We start from the raw sequence: 22084 nt of genomic DNA, 5'->3' as shown, positions 1-22084 counted from the left end.
TGCGGGCCCAGGGCCACACTTGGAAACGCTGTGGTGGGCAGGCCAGGTGAGCACCTCCTGCAGGGCTGGGGAGCTGGGCACAACCCGCTCTTCAGTCAGCACCCTTGGTGCCACTCAGTTGCTCCCTCCAAACGTCAGGAGTTCAGGAAAAACACCCTGATCAACTCTCTTCAATATGTATTTTTCAAACAAGGAAACACTTTCCAAATCAAATAAATACTTAATTACTTAGGAGACTTCTTCAAGAGTATAAACACAATTCCAGAGTACTGCTAATTTTGGAATTTAATCTTGTAGTTTTCTAAATCACCCCGTCTTTTAAGTGACATGAATTCGCAATGTTTTCCTTGATCCTTTGTTTCTGCAGTGCTGGGGACTGAGCCCAGGGCCTTCTGCATGATAGGCAGGCGCCCTGCCACTGAGCAATGCCCCAGCCCAGGTTTCCTTTTCAAGGAGAAACAACAGTTTGCATTGAGGACGGACCAGGAGAAGCCATGACCCACTGCCAGCCAGTTAAGGACCTACTCCCATTCTGTTTTTAAAGCAATCCAACATAGCCCAAGGCCTGAACGACTTGGGTGGCCTCGCCCCACCCACAGGGGTCTGATACATACACAGGTCTCTAGATTAAGCACATGTCCTTGGTCATGCTGTCTGGGAGGCTCCTGCAGCTCCTCATTCTCTCCCTTCCATTCTACCTGAGTAGTATCCATGCCAAGTGTACCAGAGAGCAATATAAAGTGTCAAACGCAGTGGCTTTTGTTTACTTCCCATTTATTCACATTTCATGGATTAACACTCCCTCAACGGGGTCATTCAAAACTAATACAAACTGAGATTATGTTTAACAATTCAAGTATTTTAGTCTTAGAAAACAACTTCCTATTTAAAGTAAAAACAACAGTTTATCCATTTGATTGCTAAGAAGTTTTATATCTCCCTTAGAGTGGTGTCCACATCAAATGGAGAGTCCTTAGACCTTACCATGATGGCCTCTGGCTAGGAACACACAGAGCCTGTGCTCAGTGCACGGTAGGAAGAACCAAAGACCAGTCTCGACAGGCTGCTGCCCTCTACGGGCTACAGGACAATGAGAAGACCCGGGTGCGAGGACGCCAGAGTCCGCAGAGCCTTCTAACCCATCACACCTGCACTGCGACTCCACAGAGACGCCAAGGACAGCAGACCTCGACCTCGGCGGCACACTGAAAGGCTCTCTGTGAACATCTGTTCTGAGTTCTAGTGCTAAGATGGAATATTTTCTCTCCAAGAACAGGCATTATTATTTTTTTTTTGGCATGCAGCATAGAATATGATTTAGAATTGAAACTGTAAAACATAATTCTCTTCAAGAAAATCAGTCCACAGTCAGACTTGGCCTCCCATGTAAAACACTAAAGTTCTTTTAAACCAACGTTTCCAGTGTGATTCTAGTAAGGCGGGCGGCATAACACTCAGCCTTCTGCCTCCTGGGAATGGCAAGGACCCATCAGTTTTTTGGGGGAAAAAAAGGCCACGGGATACTTAGCACAAAGTAAAAAGCAAACAGTTTATCCCTTTGATTGCTAAGAAGTTTTGCATCTCCCTTAGAGTGCTGTCCGCATCAAGTGGAGAGTCCTTAGTCCTCACATGATGGCCACTCTCAGCGCAGGATGGGGAGAGAAGATGCTGACAGGCTGCGCCCTCTACAGGTTTTGCTGCAGAACAAGCCACGTTTCCCTAGAGCTCCCACTTCGAGAATGAGATCAAGATGAAATCTGACTTAGAATTAAAAATGCCCTGTGATCAGTGCGCGCACACACAAGCCCCGCTTCAGGTCTCATACATGAGATACAAGTTACGGATTTTCAAACTAAAGATGGAAATTTTCAGTCCATATTGAACATTCCAAAGTCTAATTTCTAACATTTGTTAAAATATATCAGACTAAAATAACCCACTGGCTAGAATTAGTTATTAACACAGTAGAGAAAAACTGGGTGAGCCCTCCAGGGGCCCCTAACCCCAAGCAATATATAAGGTGTTGGATTTTATCATAAAATACACTCATACTCAGGTTCATTTATATGAATACACTAAGTGGGTCCAACAAGATCCTAAAGCATAAAAATTTTCAAGAAAATATCACATTTTGAGTCGAAGCATCATTTTCCCCTGTAATTCTCACTTTAATAGTGATAGTCTTAGCAGCAAAAATTTGCTGGGAATGTTAGGACAAAAGAAAGCCACACACATCCACTAATTTAAAAACAAACCTGGCTTCAGGGAAGGAGGTTAGAAGGTGACACAAGCTTTCATGCTGCTTTTGTAAACACCTATGACACATGCAGACGTGGGCCACATACACCCCCATGCCCCAGGACACTGTTATGCTCCTCTGCAGCCTGAGAGCGAGTATGTGGGATGGTGCCAAGGCAGCAGGTGAGGCTGAGCGGTCACATCCTGAAATTCGTCCCCCTATTTACCCTTCATTTTTCAGAAAGTTAGTATGAGTAGGGCAGGGCCAGTGTCATTTTAATAGTATCAACCACTTGCTTACCATAAATCATCCTTAATAAAAACTCTAGAGCATTCTCAATTCTAAAGGTAAATGCAAACCTACCTGCCGCCTCCTCCCCAGGCCTCACAACAACAGAGTAAAAGTTGAGCCACATCCCTAACAGCACAAGCAGCACACCTCTCTGCACGTATTTATTCAGAGCCACACTCTAGGCCAAATTCTCCCACTGAAATCAGAAAACTGCTCGGTCACAGGCCACACAAAATCCCACCATCTCTCACCTCAAGGGCTCCAGAGCAAGCTACCCCGTGCAGAGCGCTCCACACACCACACCCGCAGACTGCAGTTTCTAAAAGCACCCAGACCACCCACAAGTATTCTGATTCCTGTTTCCTAAGTCAGGCACATTACATACTGAAGATGAGGATTTTCAAGTGGGCAGTGACCCTGAGCCCTGAGATGGCACCAGCTGGCACTAGCACTTTCATTTTTAATTCACAAGGAATCAAAGTGGGAATTTAGACATCAAATCTTGCATGTAATTCATGTGCCCAGTCTTCAAAGCGAGCTAGTGCTACCTGACAGCTCTGGAGAAGTGACTTGATATTCCTGGGCACAACCATGGCTCCAAATGGACACAATGAGTATTTTATTCTTAAAAAAAAAAAAAAAATTACTTCAGATAATAGGTGTATAAATATACCGCTGTCTAAAGTTAAAGGCAAACTTCATACACAGTTTCCTTCTCCACTACCTTAAGTTCATGTTTCCTAGTGAATTCAAACTCCTTCTACGTAAATTTTTTAGATCTATGGGGTTCACTTAAGGTACAAGTGACTATGAACACATTTTTCTTTCCCAGTGCAGTCTGACTTCACTTTTTTTCTTAAGGGTTTGATGTCCATGGTCATTTCTAGAAATGATAAGCTACCAAATTTGTGCTTTTAAACCCCATTCCTGGCAATAATACCCTTCTATCTTAATTGTCTCTGGGGAATTAACAAATAATAGCACCTCATGAATAAAAACTACAAAACCCAGATATGCAAAACCCAAGAACTCCTTGTCAAGCAGCCTGCTTCCTTTTAAAATGAAAATGCAGTTCCTGAATTACAGTAAAGCAGCCCACAGGGTTAAAGGCCAATGTCTGCAAATCATAAGTTGATGACTGTACACCCACAGTGAACGGTGAGTGACCACACTGCAGTTTGAAAACAGAACATACAACAGAGCAGAAGACAACGTCGGTCACAGCATGGCGGCTGGTTCATTTGGTAGAGTGCTGGTCTCACACATCCGTTGCGCCCACGCGTAAGAACCACACCAGCAGGTTTCTTCCTGGATGCCGCATCCGCCGTCAGGAAGCCTTGCCAGTGCCGGTAGCGACCCGAAACCCCATGGATCAGAAAAGCCTTTGGGAAAGCTAATCCAAACCCTGACTGCAGTCCATTAAGAAATCACTAACAGTTTAATAAACAAATAAACATTTAAAAAACTTCCAAAAAATTTCATTCGAATGTATTTTGCACAGTTGTCAGTCTTGGAAGAAGGGAGAATACAGTTCCTTGACATTGAAATAAAACATTGAAAGGTTTTATTGGCCTTAATCTTCCCCACAACAGTTTTAAGTTATCTAGAAGTCCTTAGAAGGTCAAAGAAAAGAAAAACTAAGTTTAAAGGGAGGTGGGGGAGCAGCAACTTGGCAATGCCTCCTCCGACTTCACCTTCAGGCGCCCTTTTTCTCCAGTAAAATCCTGTGCAACTCGTCTGCATCCTCGCTAGTTTTCACCCGAATCAACATGGTGGCAGGGACGGTGGCACTCTTCTCATCAAGTGGTGGGTTTGGAATGCAGACAATGAGTACATTGTTTTTCCCTGTTCGGGTACATGGCATATTGGGTGGAATCAAAACATTCAATAGTATGTTGCCTGCATTAAAACAAAGGAAAATATACATCAAAATCATGTCAACTAGAGCTCCGCGGAGAGTCCACAGCTCGGTGAGCACGAAACCCTGAAGCAGCTCAGACTCAATGGATCCCAAACCGGGAGCCATTAAGAATGCACACTGGCTCCCTCACAGGTACTAGCACTGTCCTGGACAGAGTGCCAGGAGGTCTCTGGTGGCCCTGCCCAATGCTCCCACTCACACACCCACATGGCTCAGCTCCGAGAGGACTGGAGGAAGAGCGAGCTAGTACGACCCACAAACAAGAACATCATCTCTGTCAGAGACCAGCACAACTTACTGGGCAATGGCGACATTATGGTGTCGTTATTATAAATTACTCAAGCCTGGGAATGAAAAAATGCTTCCTAGAAGTTTCTCTCTGTGACACGGCTTGTAGCCACAGATCTAGCGATCCCGCCATTCATCTCAGGCCCTGCCGCTCCCATCTGCTGAGCACTACTCTCCTTCCAGCAGTTTCCAGGGAAAAACGGAGGCGGGCAGACAGCGTGGGCAGCAGTGGGCTCTGATGCTCTCATCCACAGAAGGCTCCTCGGGATGGCCCGTTTCCTGAACTGCCCAGCTTCTCTCTAGCCTCAGTCACACTTCTAACAAAGCAAATTAAATGATTTCCTTTCTAGTTAGTTTGAAACATATGTCTACATTTCCTTACACTAAGTCTTTAATGAATAAATACAGCATGACTTGGCCTGAATGATCTCTTCCATTCCAAAACCACATCAATAAACCCCAAAATCTCAAGGACTAAAATCAGGGAGGAACAAGGCTGAAAAAAAATCCTCACCTAAATTGGTATCAGCCCGTACTAAGAGCTGTGTCTTCTGACTTGCTGTAGGCTTTAAGTGCAGGGTCCCCACACCCTTCTCTTTAAATTCATTGTCTTTCTTGTAAAATAGTTTACACCTATGGAAAAGATAACAGGTTTAGTCAGGTATTCAGTGACAAGTCACAGTTTTTTTCTAACAATCACGGTTGTGAAAAAATCTATATTAAATGAAAGCAGACAATAATTTTATTGATCCAGATCAACTAGGTCTGGATAAAAATCAGAAAAAGAAAATCTACTTAGACATTCTAGAATCCCTCCCCATTTTTTCCAATTGAATAGTGGGTCCCCTAAAAATTTCTGTGTTTTCAAATGCTGGGGACTGAACCTAGGGCCATGTATATGGCGGCAGGCAGGGACTGTACCACTGAGCCACACCCCTAGACAGCCATAAAAATTTTAACAACTCTTGCTAAAACCATCTTTTCTCAAGTCAGTCAAAATCATTCTTAGACACCCCATGGCTCCTTGATCTGCACCTCTAGCTCTGAGCTCAAGGGCTGATCTGGTCCTTTAAGTACAAACAATCTGTCCTTCATCGCCCCCACCCTATCTTTTCCTTTATCTCTTATTTTAAAAATTTTCTTTCAGGCTCCTTCAATTTTATCTCCCAAGATGTTGAGGTAAATCTCAAGCAGGCTCAACAATAGAGTAATGATATTTCATCCTAGCCTCCCATGTCATTTGGTTATTAATACAACAAAACCACTGTCTGCTCATTTGATTTATTCTTAGAAAAAAATCTTTAAAAAATCAGGGTCACTCTTGCAATTAAAACTAAAAATAAGCTGGGTGGCACACACCTATAATCCCAGCAGCTTGGGAGACTGAGGCAGAAGGATCACAAGTTCATAGCCAGCCTCAGCAACGCCAGGCACAGTGGTGCATGTCTATAATCCCAGTGGCTCAGGAGGCTGAGGCAGGAGGATCACAAGTTCAAAGCAGCCTCAGCAAACAGGAGGTGCTAAACAACTCAGTGAAATCCTGACTTTAAAAAGAATCGAAAGTAGGGCTGGGGTGTGGCTCAGTGGTCAAGTGCCTCTGAACTCAATCTCCAGTACCCAACCCGCCCCTGCCAAAAAAAAAAAAAACCCTAAAAATAAGCAAAGGTAATTGTTGGTCCCTTAAAAATTCTTGAAAATAACACTTAAGAATCTCAAGAGGATATGATGATTTGTTAAATGGAAAACTACGGATTCATTATTAATTTTTTCTTATTAAAAACTGTACATTATAAATGAAATGGTACAAATATCTTTGAATTTCCCTTCAGCTGAAAGAGGCAGCTCATTTAAAAACAAAGCAATCCTCCCCTCCCCAACCCCAAGTAATAGACTCGTTATCAGAGGAGGCCAAAGTTCTCGCAACCCTTAACAGAAGGGGGTGGCGGGTCACTGTGCCCAACTCTTGTAAGAAAATCCAGAAAGACCAGGTCTCCAGGAAGGGGTCAGGGACGCTTCCAGATAAGGAGCAGAAGCAAAACCAAACCAACTTTCTTCACGATGAAAGGAGAAGGGAAGAGAAGGAAGGAAGAAAAGGGGCAGGGGAAGAAGTCTGTCTCTAAAGCATGGACAGATGTGCTCAGCACGAAATCTCCAGACCTGGCCTGTTTAAAATAGCAGGCCAAGGGTTCTCCCTGTTCTAGTTCAGAGATGCCCAGTGTGAGCTCAGGCCTCGATCAGAACAAGCTGGCCCACAGCCCCGGGACTCCCAAGCCAGCTCCCAGGGTCATCTCGTACTTGGTGGAGTAGAAAGCGTCTTCTTCCTTCACTTCAGTGACCACCACCTTGGGAGGCTCATCACTCTCCTCTTCGTCTCCACCTTACAAAAAATGACAGCTCAGTCAAGCTCAACCCAGGACTGGAAAAGCAGCAGAAGCTTGCTACTGACATCTAAGTCTCAACCCTGAATATCCCATGCAAGCCAATATAAAGACTAAACACACACCATTTTTCATTTTGTTTTTGGAGGGGGGAGGCCACTGCTGAATTTTAATTATTGTGTAAAAAATAACAGTTTTTAATGAGAACATATTTCTCTATTCTAAAGTAACTGCTAATATGTAGAAAGTCCTAGAACAAATCCATGCTTATGACATGTATAGAAAATTAACCTGTCAACATTCAATTATTTATATTCAGGTTATCTGCTGGAGAACTAAAATCTCAGAGAATCCTCTAATGCCTTCATCTCCAAACGATCTTGTGACTGGATCCACAGCATGCCGAGAAATAGCAATGTCAGCAATGCCAATGATAGGAAAAGTAAAATTTTTTATAGAGGAATTGCTCCAAAGCCAAGTGTAAGTAAGTTTGGTTTTGTCTGAATGGCCACAGGGCTCACTACTCTGCTCCTACAGCTCCCTGGCTAACTGGGCCAGAAGGCACTTTCAGTCACGGCAGTACTCAACCTCTAAGACTCTGTTTAAGTGGGAAGGGTTCTCTGGAAGAGAAAGGCAGCTGCATGAAAACTTGCTAAATCAAAAAGCAACTCTGCATTGTGTAAATATACAAATATGTAACAACGTATCCCACCAATGTGACAACTATAAAGTACCAATAAAAAAGCTCGGAGGCTGAGGCAGGAGATCAGAGTTCAAAGCCAGCCTCAGTGAAAATGAGGCACTACTAAGCAACTCAGTGAGACCCTGTCTCTAAATAAACTACAAAACAGGACTGGGAGTGTGGCTCAGTGGCTAAGTGCCCGAATTCAATCCTTGGTTACCCCCACCCCCCAAAAAAAGAGAGAAAAAGAGAGCCAAGAGCAGAGGGAGTGGAAGGACCAAGGCTCTGGGCTGCTGCCTGGTCTGTGGCATTGGTGCTACAGACAGAACTGTCACTCAGAACCCACCACTGACTTTCAGGAAGCTAATTTCAGACTTGTAGGGGAACCACTGTGTTGGTTTAATTGCTGTGCTATGAGAAGTCAATCTCTTTAAATGCAAAGCCATGTGTTTGATACTTCTCAAAATCATTAATGCTAAGATATTTTTTTTTTCTTTTCAGGACCAGGGATTTAACCCAGGGTGCTTAATCACTGAGTCATGTCCTCGGCCGTTTATTTTATTTTTGTTATTTTGAGAGGATCTGACAAAGTTGCTCAAGGAGGGGCTGGGGATGTGGCTCAAGCGGTAGCGTGCTCGCCTGGCATGCGTGCTGCCCAGGTTAGATCCTCAGCACCACATACAAAGATGTTGTGTCTGCCAATAACTAAAAAAAAAACATTAAAAATTCTCTAAAAAAAAAAAAAAAAAAAAAAAAAAAAAAAAAAAAAGTTGCTCAAGGCCTCAATAAGTTGCTGAGGCTGATTTTGGACTTGGGATCCTCCTGCTCCAGACTCCAGAGCTGCTGGAATTACAAGCCTGCACCACCATATGCCTGGCTATACATATTCTTTATGTGTGTGTATATATTTTTTGGGGGGTGGGGGCGCTGGGAATGGAACCCACTGAACTACCTCCAAGTCCTATTTTATAATCCTTCCAACAACCCTACAAAATAGGTCCTAGGTCATTTTACAAGTAAGGACTAATAAACTTTATCCAGGACAACACAAGCAGGATGCGATGGAGTCACAATGTGAGATCCACCTGGCATGGGGAAAAAAAATATGTTTTTCCCCACTAAACACAAAATTTACAAATATAAACTTACAATGATAATTTTAAAATTTACCTTTGCATTCATTACTGCCACCTTCTGCTTGACCCTCCAATGTTTTAGCAGAAAATGGTGAAGAAAGTGGTTTACTCTGGGTAATATCTTTACTAAATAAACTGGAGTTTCCAGGTGAAAATGAAAATCCAGCCGAGGGACCAGAGCTCAGTGAGCCCAAAACAGAGCTATCAATTTTCTTGCCGAAATTAAACGAGACACTTGCTGCTTCTGGTGCTGTGTCGGTCTTCTTTTCAGACACAACTTCCATCTTCTTCTCAGATGTGTCCTCAGTTTTGTTGCCATGAAACAAAAATGTTGACTCTTGTGGTAGTTTTGCTGAACCAAAGAGGGAAGGGGTCTGTGTGTCAACTGACATCTGGCTCGTTCCGCTTTCAGAGTTTCCACTGCCACTGTTGTCATGCTGTTGCTCAATAGTGGCCAGGTACTTCTCATAGTCCTTAAAGATGGGTGTCAGGTCACACAGGGGGTTTGTGTTCACGTGCTTCACTATCCAGTCCCGAACCGAGCAGTTCAAGGCCGCTAGCTGTTTGTGGTAGGTGCTCCCTGCACAGGCTGTGCTAGAAGCAAGGCTGGAGGACGAGGGCTGCGGACTGCTGCCGTTGGTTTTGGAATCTGAAATCTTTTTATCCACCAAGGCAGTTGGGCCATTTGCAGCAAAAGAACCTATAGGAAATTAAAGTTTGAACAATTTATTTTAAAACTAGTTTAATGAAGCCATCTGGACTTTTACACCACTCTTCTGTCTTGTTCTGCTTTAACTCTACCCTGTTTTGTTGCAGTACAACAAGTGCGTGTTCAAGAGGGAATATTTAGGATCTGGGTATCAAGGCTGGTTATGGCAAAGAGCAGTATTCACTGTTTGACTACATTAAGTCTCTAATTTTTAAAGTAAAAATTTTTCCTTTAAAACAATGTTCATTTCAAACAGAACTGGCAGAAATATTGTTAGTAAAAGATTTTAATTCTCAAAGTTGCTGGCAAAAACATATATTAAAGTAGTTCAAACTGTAACAGAAAGTACATAGTATGAAAATCAAACAGTATAAACTTCCAGAATAATCAGCTAAATAAAACCCAACCAGTCAGAATCATCCCATGATCCTGTTATCTGTGTAAATCCCAAGAGTTCTTCACTAACTCCCTTAAAACAGGATCAGGTAATCAACATATTTTGTTCAAACATGGCCTGGGAGGGCTCTGTGACCAGGGACAGTGTCATGGGAATTCCCAGTGACCATCGTGGTAAGAAGCACACAGATCCCTTGGTACACATGTCCACATTGAATTAATGGTCAAGCAGGCAAACCTTCATAAAGGGTCTATGAAGCATTTTTCCTTTTCACCTCATTTTTTTATTTTGCTGCGTTGGGGATGGAATCCAGGGTGCCTCAGCCATGCTAAGCAAGTGCTCTACCACTGAGCTACAACCTCAGCTCTCTTACGTCAATTCTGAAGGTCAGAGGTTAAGGAACTTTGCCAAGGTCATATAGTTCATAACTGGCAGAACTGAGCTCAGAATCCAGATCTGCTTTGGCTTGAAAACATGTGCTCTGCTTATTTGCCTACTGTATACATAGCCAATATCTCCCCAAAGTTCCATCCCTGACATTATTGTTGTTTCTGCTTACAGACTAAGGATTGAGGGTTTGTACAAGAGAAACTTCTTTACGAAGTTATTTCTCCTAGATTCCATTCATATGAGGTGGCTGAGGAGGGGGGCTACTTACCAAAGGTTGCCTTAGGCTCTGCTGCTGCCCTTGCACCAGTGAAGGGAGGGGCACTAGTGCTGTTTCCATTAGACAGTCCTTCCAGAGGCTTCCCTCCAGGGCCACTACCAAATCCAGAAAACCCTCCACCTCCAGAAGGCACAACCAAGCCTTTAAAACCTTTGAAGGCTCCTCCACTGTCAGACTGCAATATGAGCAGAGAATACATGTTAGAAAAGGGCCTTTCCTATCTGCAAATAAGCAAGGAAGTGACAATATCCTCTTGACTACTGAGCACCCAGCTCCCACAGGTAATCCTTACTACACGAAAAACTGGCGGCGCAACCAGCACTGCATGGAAAGACTGCATTTGAAGGCCTGGCGATCCAAAGCTGGCACCTTCAGGCAGGCACCATTTACAATCAGTTATATTTTTAAAAATGTCTTGTGCATATGTAGACATAAAAGGTTAATAGAGATCAATGCAGTAAATCCACGTACCTCCCATCCAGCTTCAGAATGGTAACTGAACACAGACCCAATACAACTGAATCTGAAGGAAAGATCCTTCATGTACCTTCCAAAGGCAACTTACCTAAGGAAGTTTTAGAAACATCCCATTAGGTTAACTAAAGGTATTTTACCATTTATCTCATTTCCTAGGAACTTTTGTTGTTTTCCAGTTGTTCTCAGCCTAGAGAGCTTCAGAAAACGGTCATATTTCAAATAGAGATTTCCCAGTAATTGAGCAATCCAGGGCATTTTTCTTGCTGCTTTCTTAAGTTTGACGTCTTTAACAAGACCTTTCTAGCAGCCTCTCCCCTTGTGCTAGCTTGCTCATATCTCCAACCATAGAGGCTCTGGAAATGCTTGACATTCATTAGGAAATTCTAAAGCTGCTTTCTGTCCCTGGGGGACTTCTGGAGAACAGTTTCTCAGTTTACAGTGTTTTGCTAAACTGGCTATAATTTTTTAAAATAAATCTTTCATCCATTTAAAATAGTGGTGACACCATAGGGAACAATCTGCTTCTCCCCCAAAGAGTACACACATAAATGTATCAACCACCATCTCATCAAAAAAATCACCTCAACCAGACCTCTTCACTGTCTAGATGGGCCAGTGAGCCTGAATACTACTGCATATATTTCTAAAAACACAAGTTTCAACCAACTCTTCAAAATTCCAGATGTTTACTGACTACTGAAACACACTAGATTTAAAGTTACAAGATGTTTACAGCTATTTTAGAAATTACTGTAATTTAGCAATAGTAAATTAGCTCTAAAATAACCCCCCAAACCAACAAAAACCACTATTAAAAAAAAAGGAGAGACACATAAGACAGACCTTCAGAAGAGTGAGAAAAAAAACTGACTGGGATGTACCCAGTTTGGCTCCTTGGGCCCTGAAACATTATGATATTCCCCAATCTCCCTGATTTTTCTTTAGGATTCATATGGAGGAAAAAATATAGACCCTTAAACTTAATGTAGAAGTTAAATTCCACAAGGCAGAGATATTTTGGATTATTTTATTATCCATGGATCTCCAGTGCTAAGATCTGTTCAATAGGCAAATCCACTATTTGGGAAAAGCCACATTTGTGGCTTTTATAGCAAATGATATGACATTATTTTTCAAATATCCAAGTTTCATGAAAACTAGAGGCTAAAAGTTATAATCCAAATTAAATTTGGATTTCAATTATCCACGTATATTTCTGTCCCTTCCCAGTTCCAGGGCTCCTGACAAAACACCCTCCCCGGGATTCTCCTTCTGCTGATCTGCTGCTGCCCACTCCTCACTATGGGCTCCTTCTGACTGCCTCTTTGTCCACTCTGGTGGTGTCTCCGCCATCTGTGTGGTGAGAACTCCCAGCACCCCATCCACCTCTCACCCGCCCTAATTCCTGTTCTATATCCAGTGTCTTGGAGAGAACTTGGATTTTCAAATGCCACACTTGCAAACTGAACTGTCTCATCCTTAATTAAGTTATTCCATCTTTCCTTGCATCTTCTCAGTGAGAGAACTACCAACATCACTCAGCTCCATACCACAACTGCCAACCAGTCACCAGTCTTAAGGTAATAATGAAATCAGACCAGGAAAAAAAAAAAATACCCTGGAATTAAAATAATAACAACTAAACTCAAGACATATACTTAGTAGAGTTTATGTGCTGAGCTTTAAGTGTTCTTACCAAATTTTAAAAAATAAATAAGGGCTGGGGCAGTAGCTCAGTGGCAGAGTGCTTGCCTAGCATGTGTGAGGCACTGGGTTCGAGCCTTAGCACCACATAACACAATAAACAAAATAAAGTCATGCTATCCAACTACAACTACAAAAAAAAAAAAAAAAAGTGTGATAATACAAACTAGTCAACTCACTTAGCCATTCCACAATGAATACTATTTCAAAACATTATGCTGGGGCTGGGGTTGTGGCTCAGTGGCAGAGGGCTTGCCTTGCACATGTGAGGCACTGAGTTCAATCCTCAGTACCACATAAAAAATAAACAGAATATTTTTAAAAAAATTCACGCTGTGCCACATTTGTTAATTGTAAAAGATAAAAATCTTCAAGCTGAAATTATTTTAAAAATAGAAGTCCTACTGGCCATAGTGGTGCATGCCTGTAATCCCAGCACTTTGGGAGGGTGAAACAGCAGGACTGTAAATCCAAATGCACCTGGGTCCAATCCCTGGTACCAAAAACAACAACAAACAAAATACAAGTCCTGACTGCTAGGTGCGTTCTGAAGAAGTCTGCATGCCATCCCTTCCTTCACTAAGACTTGTTCCCTGTCTCCTTTTTGGCAGCACTACCCTAGACAACCTGAGGTTCCATGTCAAAGAGCTTTTACAGCTCCAGGAAATGAGGTCCTCTAGAGCAGCCATGGAGCAGAGAACGGGTACTTATCATCACTACATTCTACACGTGTACAAGTGACCACACAGAACCACCTGAGAATCAGTTTGCTGTATGATTGCATTTGTCCGCCCTGAATTACACGGTGCATATATTCTAGGTAAAGACATTTTTAAAAACTGTTTTCCCCTTAACACACACCATCATTTATGAAACACCGATTCACTATGTAACTCTAGTTGTAAATTTCTTACTAATTGCCTTCCCAAAGCCTCTGTCTGCCCACCTCCTTCTTCCTCCCTTTATACATTTTTGAACTTAAAACGTATGATGAAAACCTTCAAAAATAAGAAATTTTCTTTTTTTGTTTTTGTATTTTGTGGTCTCGCTGTGTTGCCCATGCTGGCCTTACACTTTTGGGCTCAGGTGATTCTCCTACCTGCCTCTGAGGAGCTGGGACGACAAGTATGTGCCACCATGTCTACCTACTATTTCTATAATAAGGATTCTATTTTATTGTTTCTCAAAGTGAGAACAGAAAGGGAGGGGCTGGGGCTGAGCAGTAGCGCACTTACCTGGCATGTGTGAGGCACTGGGTTTGATTCTTAGCATCACATATAAATAAATAAGATAAAGGTCTATCAACAATTAAAAAAAAATATATAAGAATATAGTTCCTTTGGGATTGAAACTTGAGAAATGTAGAATGTGTGGCTAAGGAGGTTTATTCCAAAGCTGCCATGCAAGATGTCTAAAAGCTGTTTCTCCTGCCTGACAGTAGATATCCAAGATCACCAAAACCACGCTTGTGGGTCTGGAGTGTGTCAAGGGTGAGGACTGTACTGGGGAGGAGTTCTGAAAGGTGGGGTGACTGCTGAATACTGACCACATGATTCCAATTCAGGAGTTACAACTCTGCACTGTTAAGGATCCAACCCAGGGCCTCACTAGGCAAGTGCCCTACCACTGAGTTACACGCCAAGTCCTCATCTTTTATCTTTCTGAGCACAAGAATGAAATATCTTAATATACTAAACTAGAAAGAAAACGGACACATTTCTCGCATAGTGAAGGAACTACTCCCTATAATTTGGTCCCAGGAGTAGGCGAAGACTTGAAGACACCTCTTCCAAGTCCCCTTCTTACCCCACCACACCACACCTCCAGCCCCTGAACTGCTACACTGGCTTTTACTCATGGTGTCACTGGGCTTGCATTTGCCCCTACTCATCTTACTTCCTCAAACAGACACCTTCCTTTAAGACATGGATGTGACATTTATTACTTTCTTCTCTCTCCCACGAGCTACACAAAGGAGTAAGCATTTTTTTTAAAAAAAGCATTTGTTGCTGTGATTGTTCCCAAAGGAAGAAAAGCTCTGTATTCAGAAAGAGTCAGTATTCAGTAGCAAAGCCACTAAGAAGGTACTTACTTCAGACCCAACATTTCTCCGCTTTGCTTTCTTTATGGCTCTATTCTTCAAGACTTCCTCACTGGCCACTGAGAATGTTCCCACCTGCAGGGCATACAAATTAAACACAGAAAGATTAAGGACAAAACAGCAAGCGGAGACAAACTTACCTGATATGGCTTTAAAATACTGTTAATGTTAATACTATGGAGAGAGCTTGTTAACAGAAATGGCTTACATCTACCTAAAGCAGAAGATGGAGTGTTAGGGAAGGAGAAGGGTTGGGGAAAGCAAAGGGGAAGGTGTGGATGGGCAACAGAAGGCAGGTGGATACCATCAAAGCATGCTATATGCATTCGGGAAATGTCACAGTGAAACCCATTAATTTATATGACTAATATGATTAATAATTGACAGAAAATAGTGTGTGTGTGTATATATATATATATATATATATATATATACACACACACATATAAATTTTTTCTTCTTGTGGATTCCACTTCTAGCTAGGCAAACCATCTATCTTCTACAGTACACAAATCCAAACTTCAAGTTCCAATTCAGAGAGAGGAGTATACACACAACAGTTTTTGAAAAGATAAGACCATCAAAACTTTGGTGTCAATTCTTCAAATATTTTGGATATATACTAGATACTATTAATAAATGCCACAGTCTGGGCACAAAATAACCGAGCCGCCACACAGCCTTGTAGGTTCAAACAGCAACTCTTTATTCCTGAACTCTCACCGGCACTCTACACACACTTCCCGGGAATACACTCCCTCCACTGGGTCTGGAGAACTCAACTGGAACTCCAAAGTAGCGATGCCTAAGGCAGCAGGATCCACCCTAATCCCTGAGCCAGCCTATTCCCAGAGCAGGGTCACCTTTCAACCATTCCCTCTAGCAAAATGCCAGGCGTAATTCTGACTAAACTGTGGCTCTCAACAAAAGTTTAGAAAAAAATTAAAGGTTTCATTAAAAAATATAAGCTATCATTTAAAAACAGAAAAGTATCTTAAAGATCATGAATAGCTGATGGGGCAACGCATTATGAAACCCAGATGCCTGCATCTACTCTAATACAGTTTTTAAAGATAAGTTTTATTTATAACACCCCTGACCTTTTGTTGCAGTGCTGGTGACTGCAATCAGGGCCTTGTGCGTGCTGAACAGGCACTCTATCACTGAGCTGCACCCCAAAGCCCACATACACATGATTTTTAAGAAAAGAGTCCTGGCTGGAGGGTCACAGGTTCAAGGCCAGCCTGGGCAACTAGCAAGACACTGTCTGTCTCTGTCTCTCTCACACACACCTACACACAAAATAGGGTGAAGGGCTGGGGATGTAGCTCAGTGGTAGAGCATCTCCAGGCTCTACCTCCAGGACCGAGAAAAAGAAAATCCTGCCCAACTTGCCCACCAAAAGGCGACGGAGGCTCCCAACACTCTGACTACTGCCCTTCCATAACATGCTAAAAGTCCTATGTCTGCAAACTGAAGTTTGCTAATGATCTTTGTCTTTACTTCAACCCTTCTTTTATCCTGCAGGGCTGGAGCAAAATACTTCTTGTAAAGAAATCTCATTTATAATTACTGCAGATCATATAAAACTTAAAGGTATTCATTCTTACACCTACACAAGGGATCATTTGGACACACTTGTCCCAATTAAATGTAATTAATGGAATCCTTCCATACTCATGTCATTAGAACCTGTCCAAGTGGGACTTTTTTTATTCCTGAATATTTTAATGCCAAAGAAAATCATTATACGGTAGTCTAGATTTTACTATAGCCCTGAATGTACTTGTGCTTAGACCTGAGGGTGGAAAAAAAAATCCATAACAAAGGATTCACTGGTGGCTGGAGTCATAGTTCAGTGGTAGAGCATCGGCTTAATGTGTGAGGCACTGGGTTTGATCCTTAGCACCACATAAATAAAATAAAATTAAAATAAAGGTATTATGTCCATCTTCTTCTTTTAAATATTTTTTTTTTAGTTGTAGTTGAACACAATACCTTTATTTTTTATTTATTTTTATGTGGTGCCGAGGATTGAACCCAGTGCCTCGCATGTGCTAGGCGAGCACTCTACCACTGAACCACAACCCCAGCCCTGTGTCCACTTTTTTTTTTTTAATTTTAATATTTATTTGTGTGTTTTCTTTTAGTTTTTCGGCGGACACAACATCTTGTGTTTGTATGTAGTGCTGAGGATCGAACCTGGGCCACACACATGCCAGGCGAGCGCGCTATCGCTTGAGCCACATCCCCAGCCCGTGTCCACTTCTTTAAAAAAAAAAAAAAAAGTTTCGCTGGGGGCAGTGGCACAAACTGTAATCTCAACAGCTCAGGAGGCTGAGGCAGGAGGATGAGAGTTCAAAACCAGCCTCAGCAACTTAGTAAAGCCATAAGCAACTCAGTGAGACCCTGTCTCTAAATAAAACACAACAAAGGGCTGGGGACGTGGCTCGGTGGTTAAGCACCCCTGGATTCACTCCCCAGCACCAAAGAAAAAGACTCAATTCCAAGTCAGCCAGGCATGGTGTCACCACCTGTAATACCAACTACTGGGGAGGCCGAGACAGGAGGACCACAAGTGTAAGGCCAGTCTAGGAAACTTAGCAAGACCCCGTTTTAAAATAAAATTCTAAAAAAGGGGCTGGCAATGTAGCTTAATAGTAGAGCACTAGCTTAGCACATATGAGGTCGTGGGTTCAATACCAAGTACCAGAACAAAACAAACCACACCAAAAACATACACAGAAAAACCTTGAGTTAAAGGTTCTGTGAAAACATTAACACACTGTGATTTTGGTTCCCCAAAACCAAATAATTTTTTTTTTTAAAAAAAGTAAAGTATATCTACTTCTAAAGAAAAAAAGAAAAGTAACAGAAAAGATTGATTCAGAAAGGAAGATATTAGTCAAAGAATAAGCTTAGAACACTCCTGTAAAATTCTTTTACCTTTTTTCTTTTCCTTACTTAGACTATGTTATAAATTTGAAAGGCTAAAAACTTGATGTCCTGAGTGAACTGGCCGAGCAGTATCAACTGCTGGTGAGACACTAGAAATGCAATTACATTTTATTCTTCCTAAGAGAAACATGGTGGGATTTATTCAGGGAAGATGACTTTCATTTTGCTTCTAAAGAAACTACAGACTAGGAATTCTATTACTAATAATGCAACTGCTGGGGGTATCAGCTCTACCATCAGAATAGGAACAAGAAGAATTTGAGTAAGGCAAACAACCTCAACTTCTGAAACCTAAAGTGACAGGGACAGCAGCCTGAGATGGTGATGCGTTTCCTACCTGAGTGCCAGCACTGAGCTAGCCTCATGACCAGATCACTTAAGTCACTCTTCAGTCATGACTAAAATGACTTATTCAAAATCATGGGTTCAGAATGCTGCCAAGTATATGAAATTCAGAGGGAAGTGCTTTTCCAAAGAATATTTTAGGAACAGGCACTAGTGGAAAAGCACACAAGTCACAAGAAACCACAGGACCACCCATTCGGGATGTTCTTAAAATGTCTGACTTAATTCTACCACAATTCTTTAGGAGGAACCCCAAAATGAACTAAATGTAGGTACAATAAGAAATCATTTTGGGGGGAACTTTTTTTTTTTTTTTTTACCTCTTCAGCTTCATCTTCTTGGTCCCAGTTTCTATCTGTCAATTCCTTCTCGGCAATTCTTTTGGCCATTTTCTCGAATCTAAATCACAGAAAACAGAGAAAAAAAAGTAACTTTTCTAGACCAAGATATGGCTTTCACAAAGAACTATAAAAATTAAGAATTTTAAAAATTCACTCTAGTAAGAAACAAAAACATTAGTGATGCCAGTAGAAACTGATTCAATATGGATGCACCAACATTCTGAGAATGTGTAGTGCTTCAAAAACAGATCATCAGCTTAACTTTTCTAATGTCATAGCCTTAGGGGAAAGGGTAGGAGTTGGGGAACTGACAGCATTACTTCAGCAGTGGATTCAATCATCTATCCACAGAGTGTGCTTGTGTCCATCCCTTTAAATTTGCAGTTATTTCCTGTCCTAACATCACATCCATTGCTGTTTAAGAAGCAACAGCAACAACAAAAGAAAAAACAAAACAAAAAACTAGAACTGAGAGCTTTGTTTGGGGGGAGACTGGTTTCTTTACTAATTCACCAGCCAAATAGACCAAAAAAACCTTCCCATTTAATTCTTAGTACCCTCCAGGACTGACTAAACTTGCCTGAATTCCTTCCTGAGTTTGTGCTCAATACCACAACCTACAAGATTCAGCTTCCCAAAATATCCAAGTCATTAAGACACAAATTCATAGATCACCTACTGCTATAGAACAAAATTCAGATGTTGATATTCCAAAGTCCTCCAAAATCTAATGTCTAAGGGCTTTCAGCTTTTTGTAAATTTTTAATAGTCTTTGAAATCTCTCTTACAAATATGTTCTTTTTTTCTAATTATAGAATGAATGATTTAAAGTCTAAGATTTTAAAATATAAAGTATGAGATTTAGCATATAGTTTCCAGCATCACCTGAGAGTCTTCTCTTCTTAATGCCTCCCCCAAAACACTTGGTCAATTTCTGCTATTGATTTTTTCACAGAAACAAAAACAAATAGAAGACTAGATAAAATTCCTTACTGAACTATTCAGAATGTCTCTGGATTCTTCGGGCTATTCATTAACTTCGCCACCAGAGGGCGAAAGAGGTGAGAGGTTGGAATGATAATGTTATCAAAGATTTAACTATAGGGCAAAAGGGGTGGAGTTGAAAAAGGAAAAAAAGGTAGTAAGAAAATTTTGCTGGATGCAAGGGTGGTGGTGTACAATCCCAGTGACTAGGAAAGTTGAAGCAGGAGGATCTCAAGTTCAGGCCAGTCCTGCAAGTTAAAGTTAGCAAGACCCTGTCTTGAATTAGAAAAAAAAGGGGTGGGGGCTGGTAGTAGGTTTCAGTGGTAGTAGGTCCCAGGATTCAATACCCAGTATTGGGGGGCGGGAGGTAAGTTTAATATCTAACTCACACCTATACCTTTAGAGATAACTGGCAGAGTAAAACAAGCTAAATTAATGAAGTAGCTTTCATTTTCGAACACACTTATCAAGTCAGCATAACCAGAAAGCAGGGAGGTTAGTTTTGCCTACTGAAGTTCTCCAAATGCCCCAAGCTGTTCAGCTCCTAGAGGTTCTATCTGTTGTTGAAATCAGTGATCTTGGGCACTACATATATGAGAAAACCCAAGAGGCTGGCATCTGATTCTGCCATTTTTTAGCTGTGAGATCTTGAGTAATTAATTTTTCTGCCTCAGTTTCTTTATCTGCAGGGCAGGGAAGAGTTCATTAGGAACATTAAATGAGATAAAGAGCTTAGTTACAACAGTGCCTGGAACAAAGAAAGAGCTTTATAAGTATAATTGAAGAAAAAAGTTTTGTTAGAAACAGAGGCTATTTTTTTTTTCCCCCAAAACTTAAAAGTCGTAGTGCAGAAAAAGACAGTTCCAATATGCGCCGGACTTTAAAAACTATTTTACCAAGTTCGTATGTTATTCCAAAGCATGTCACGAGATAAGGCTGCACTTTTTAGACACAGAGAGGGTACTGATACACCTGTGTGCAACGGAGCAAGGCCAGGCGCCCAGGGTCCTCGGCTGCGGTTCCGGGGCACCCAGGCGGGCCGGGGTGCCCGGGGGTGCGGCGGCAGACTCCCGTGACGACGCCCTGTGCTGGGACCCCGAACGTCCGGGTGACAGGGGGCGCCTCGGCCCCGGGAGGACGCCCGCAGTGGCGCCTCCGAGAAGAGATCTGACCCGGACGGGAAGGCACCTGCTGGAGGACGAGGGAGGGGACCGCCCGCGACGCCGCGGAAGACCCGCATCCCCAAGCCACTACTCGGAGGCCGGGCGACGGCGGGAAGCGCGGGGCACGGCGGGGACGCGCCTGAGGGAGACCGCCGCCCGCACGCCGCAGGCCCGGGGCGCGCCCGCCCGAGCTGCGCCGCCGCTTCACAAACGCCCCGCCGCGTCCCGCGCCCCGCCGGCCCCTTCCGCCCCGGCCCCGCACGTCCCCGTCCCGGGTCCGCCTGTTCCTTCCACGTCCCCGCCGCCCTCCACCTGGTCCCGCACCTCTCCGGCGGCCGCCGCAGCTCTCGCTGGCTCGTGGGCGCGGCGGCGAGCAGGGACGCGGCGGCGATGGCTGCGCTCGGGGCCCAGGCGGCGGCTGGCCGCTTCCGGTGCGCTGAGAGCCTCGGAGGACTTGGTGGCCAGCAAGCCCGGAGTCTCCAACACCATGTCCCCCGGGGGCCGCGTGTCTGTGAGCTCGGCACCGAGACGCGGAGACATCCACCAAGCCAGAGACCACCAGGGAAACGGCGGGGAGCGCACTCTAGGCCGCCATTTTGTAACTCGAATCTACCCCTCAAACCCGATTCGAAAAAAAAGGAGAAACGCCCGCGTCCGGGCACTGCGCAAGCGCGTCCGAGCTGGGGCAGAAGCACCTCCTTCCCCAGGCCGCAGGGCGTCGCGCGGCGCATGCGTCCAGCGCGCTGGAAACGGTCGCCGGGAGGAGCGCGCCCGTCGCACGCATGCGTACACGCCTTGGGCGGCTGCGGCGAGGTGGGCGGCCGCAGCTCACGCGCCCGGGTGACGTGTGGGCCGCCTTCGCGTTCAGGTCGGTTCGCCAGGAAGTCGCTGCTGAATCTTCGGCGGGCTAGTGCTGGGCGAGGAGCCCTGGAGGGCATGATGGGGCCCCCGTCGCGGTGAGCCTCGCGGTGTCCGACTTGCCCCGCCGCCCCCGCGGGGAGGAGGTGGGGCCTTTGTGACGTCTTCGCGTGGGGGGCTGCGGGGAGAGGAGCCCGGCCTGCGGCGCGCCCGCGTCGTCCCGTCCCCGTCCCCCCCCCACCGGCTCCGAAAGTGAGAGCCCCTCGCTAGCCATAGGCAAGCTTTCGGAAAGGAGCGCTTTTAGAGCTGTTTTTTTTTTTTTTTAAATATGTCTATTTTTAGTTGTTGATGGACTTTTATTGCTTACTTATATGCGGTGCTGAAGCCAGATTTAAAGTTAGGTAGTCAGCGTAGTTAGGCAAATGGGGTCTATGTAAGATCTAAA

At 43.6% G+C, this 22084-nt stretch overlaps 1 protein-coding gene across 1 annotated transcript; it reads right to left on the bottom strand.

Moving 5' to 3' along the window:
* Nucleotides 1–757: 757 nt before the first annotated feature.
* Nucleotides 758–21430, bottom strand: Nup50 (nucleoporin 50). Its single transcript, XM_076855472.2, has 8 exons — nt 21106–21430; nt 18614–18692; nt 14982–15065; nt 10700–10883; nt 8970–9635; nt 7035–7116; nt 5254–5372; nt 758–4429 (listed from the first exon to the last, which is right to left on the bottom strand). The coding sequence occupies exons 2-8, from the start codon at nt 18680–18682 to the stop codon at nt 4227–4229; spliced, it is 1407 nt and encodes a 468-aa protein (XP_076711587.1). The 5' UTR covers nt 18683–18692; nt 21106–21430; the 3' UTR covers nt 758–4226.
* Between the last annotated feature and the right edge of the window lie 654 nt (nt 21431–22084).

This window comes from Callospermophilus lateralis, chromosome 4 (assembly GCF_048772815.1).
Source record: "Callospermophilus lateralis isolate mCalLat2 chromosome 4, mCalLat2.hap1, whole genome shotgun sequence".
Classification (NCBI taxonomy): domain Eukaryota; kingdom Metazoa; phylum Chordata; class Mammalia; order Rodentia; family Sciuridae; genus Callospermophilus; species Callospermophilus lateralis.
Note: the sequence above shows the minus strand (reverse complement) of the source record. Positions and strands in the feature narration are given on the sequence as shown.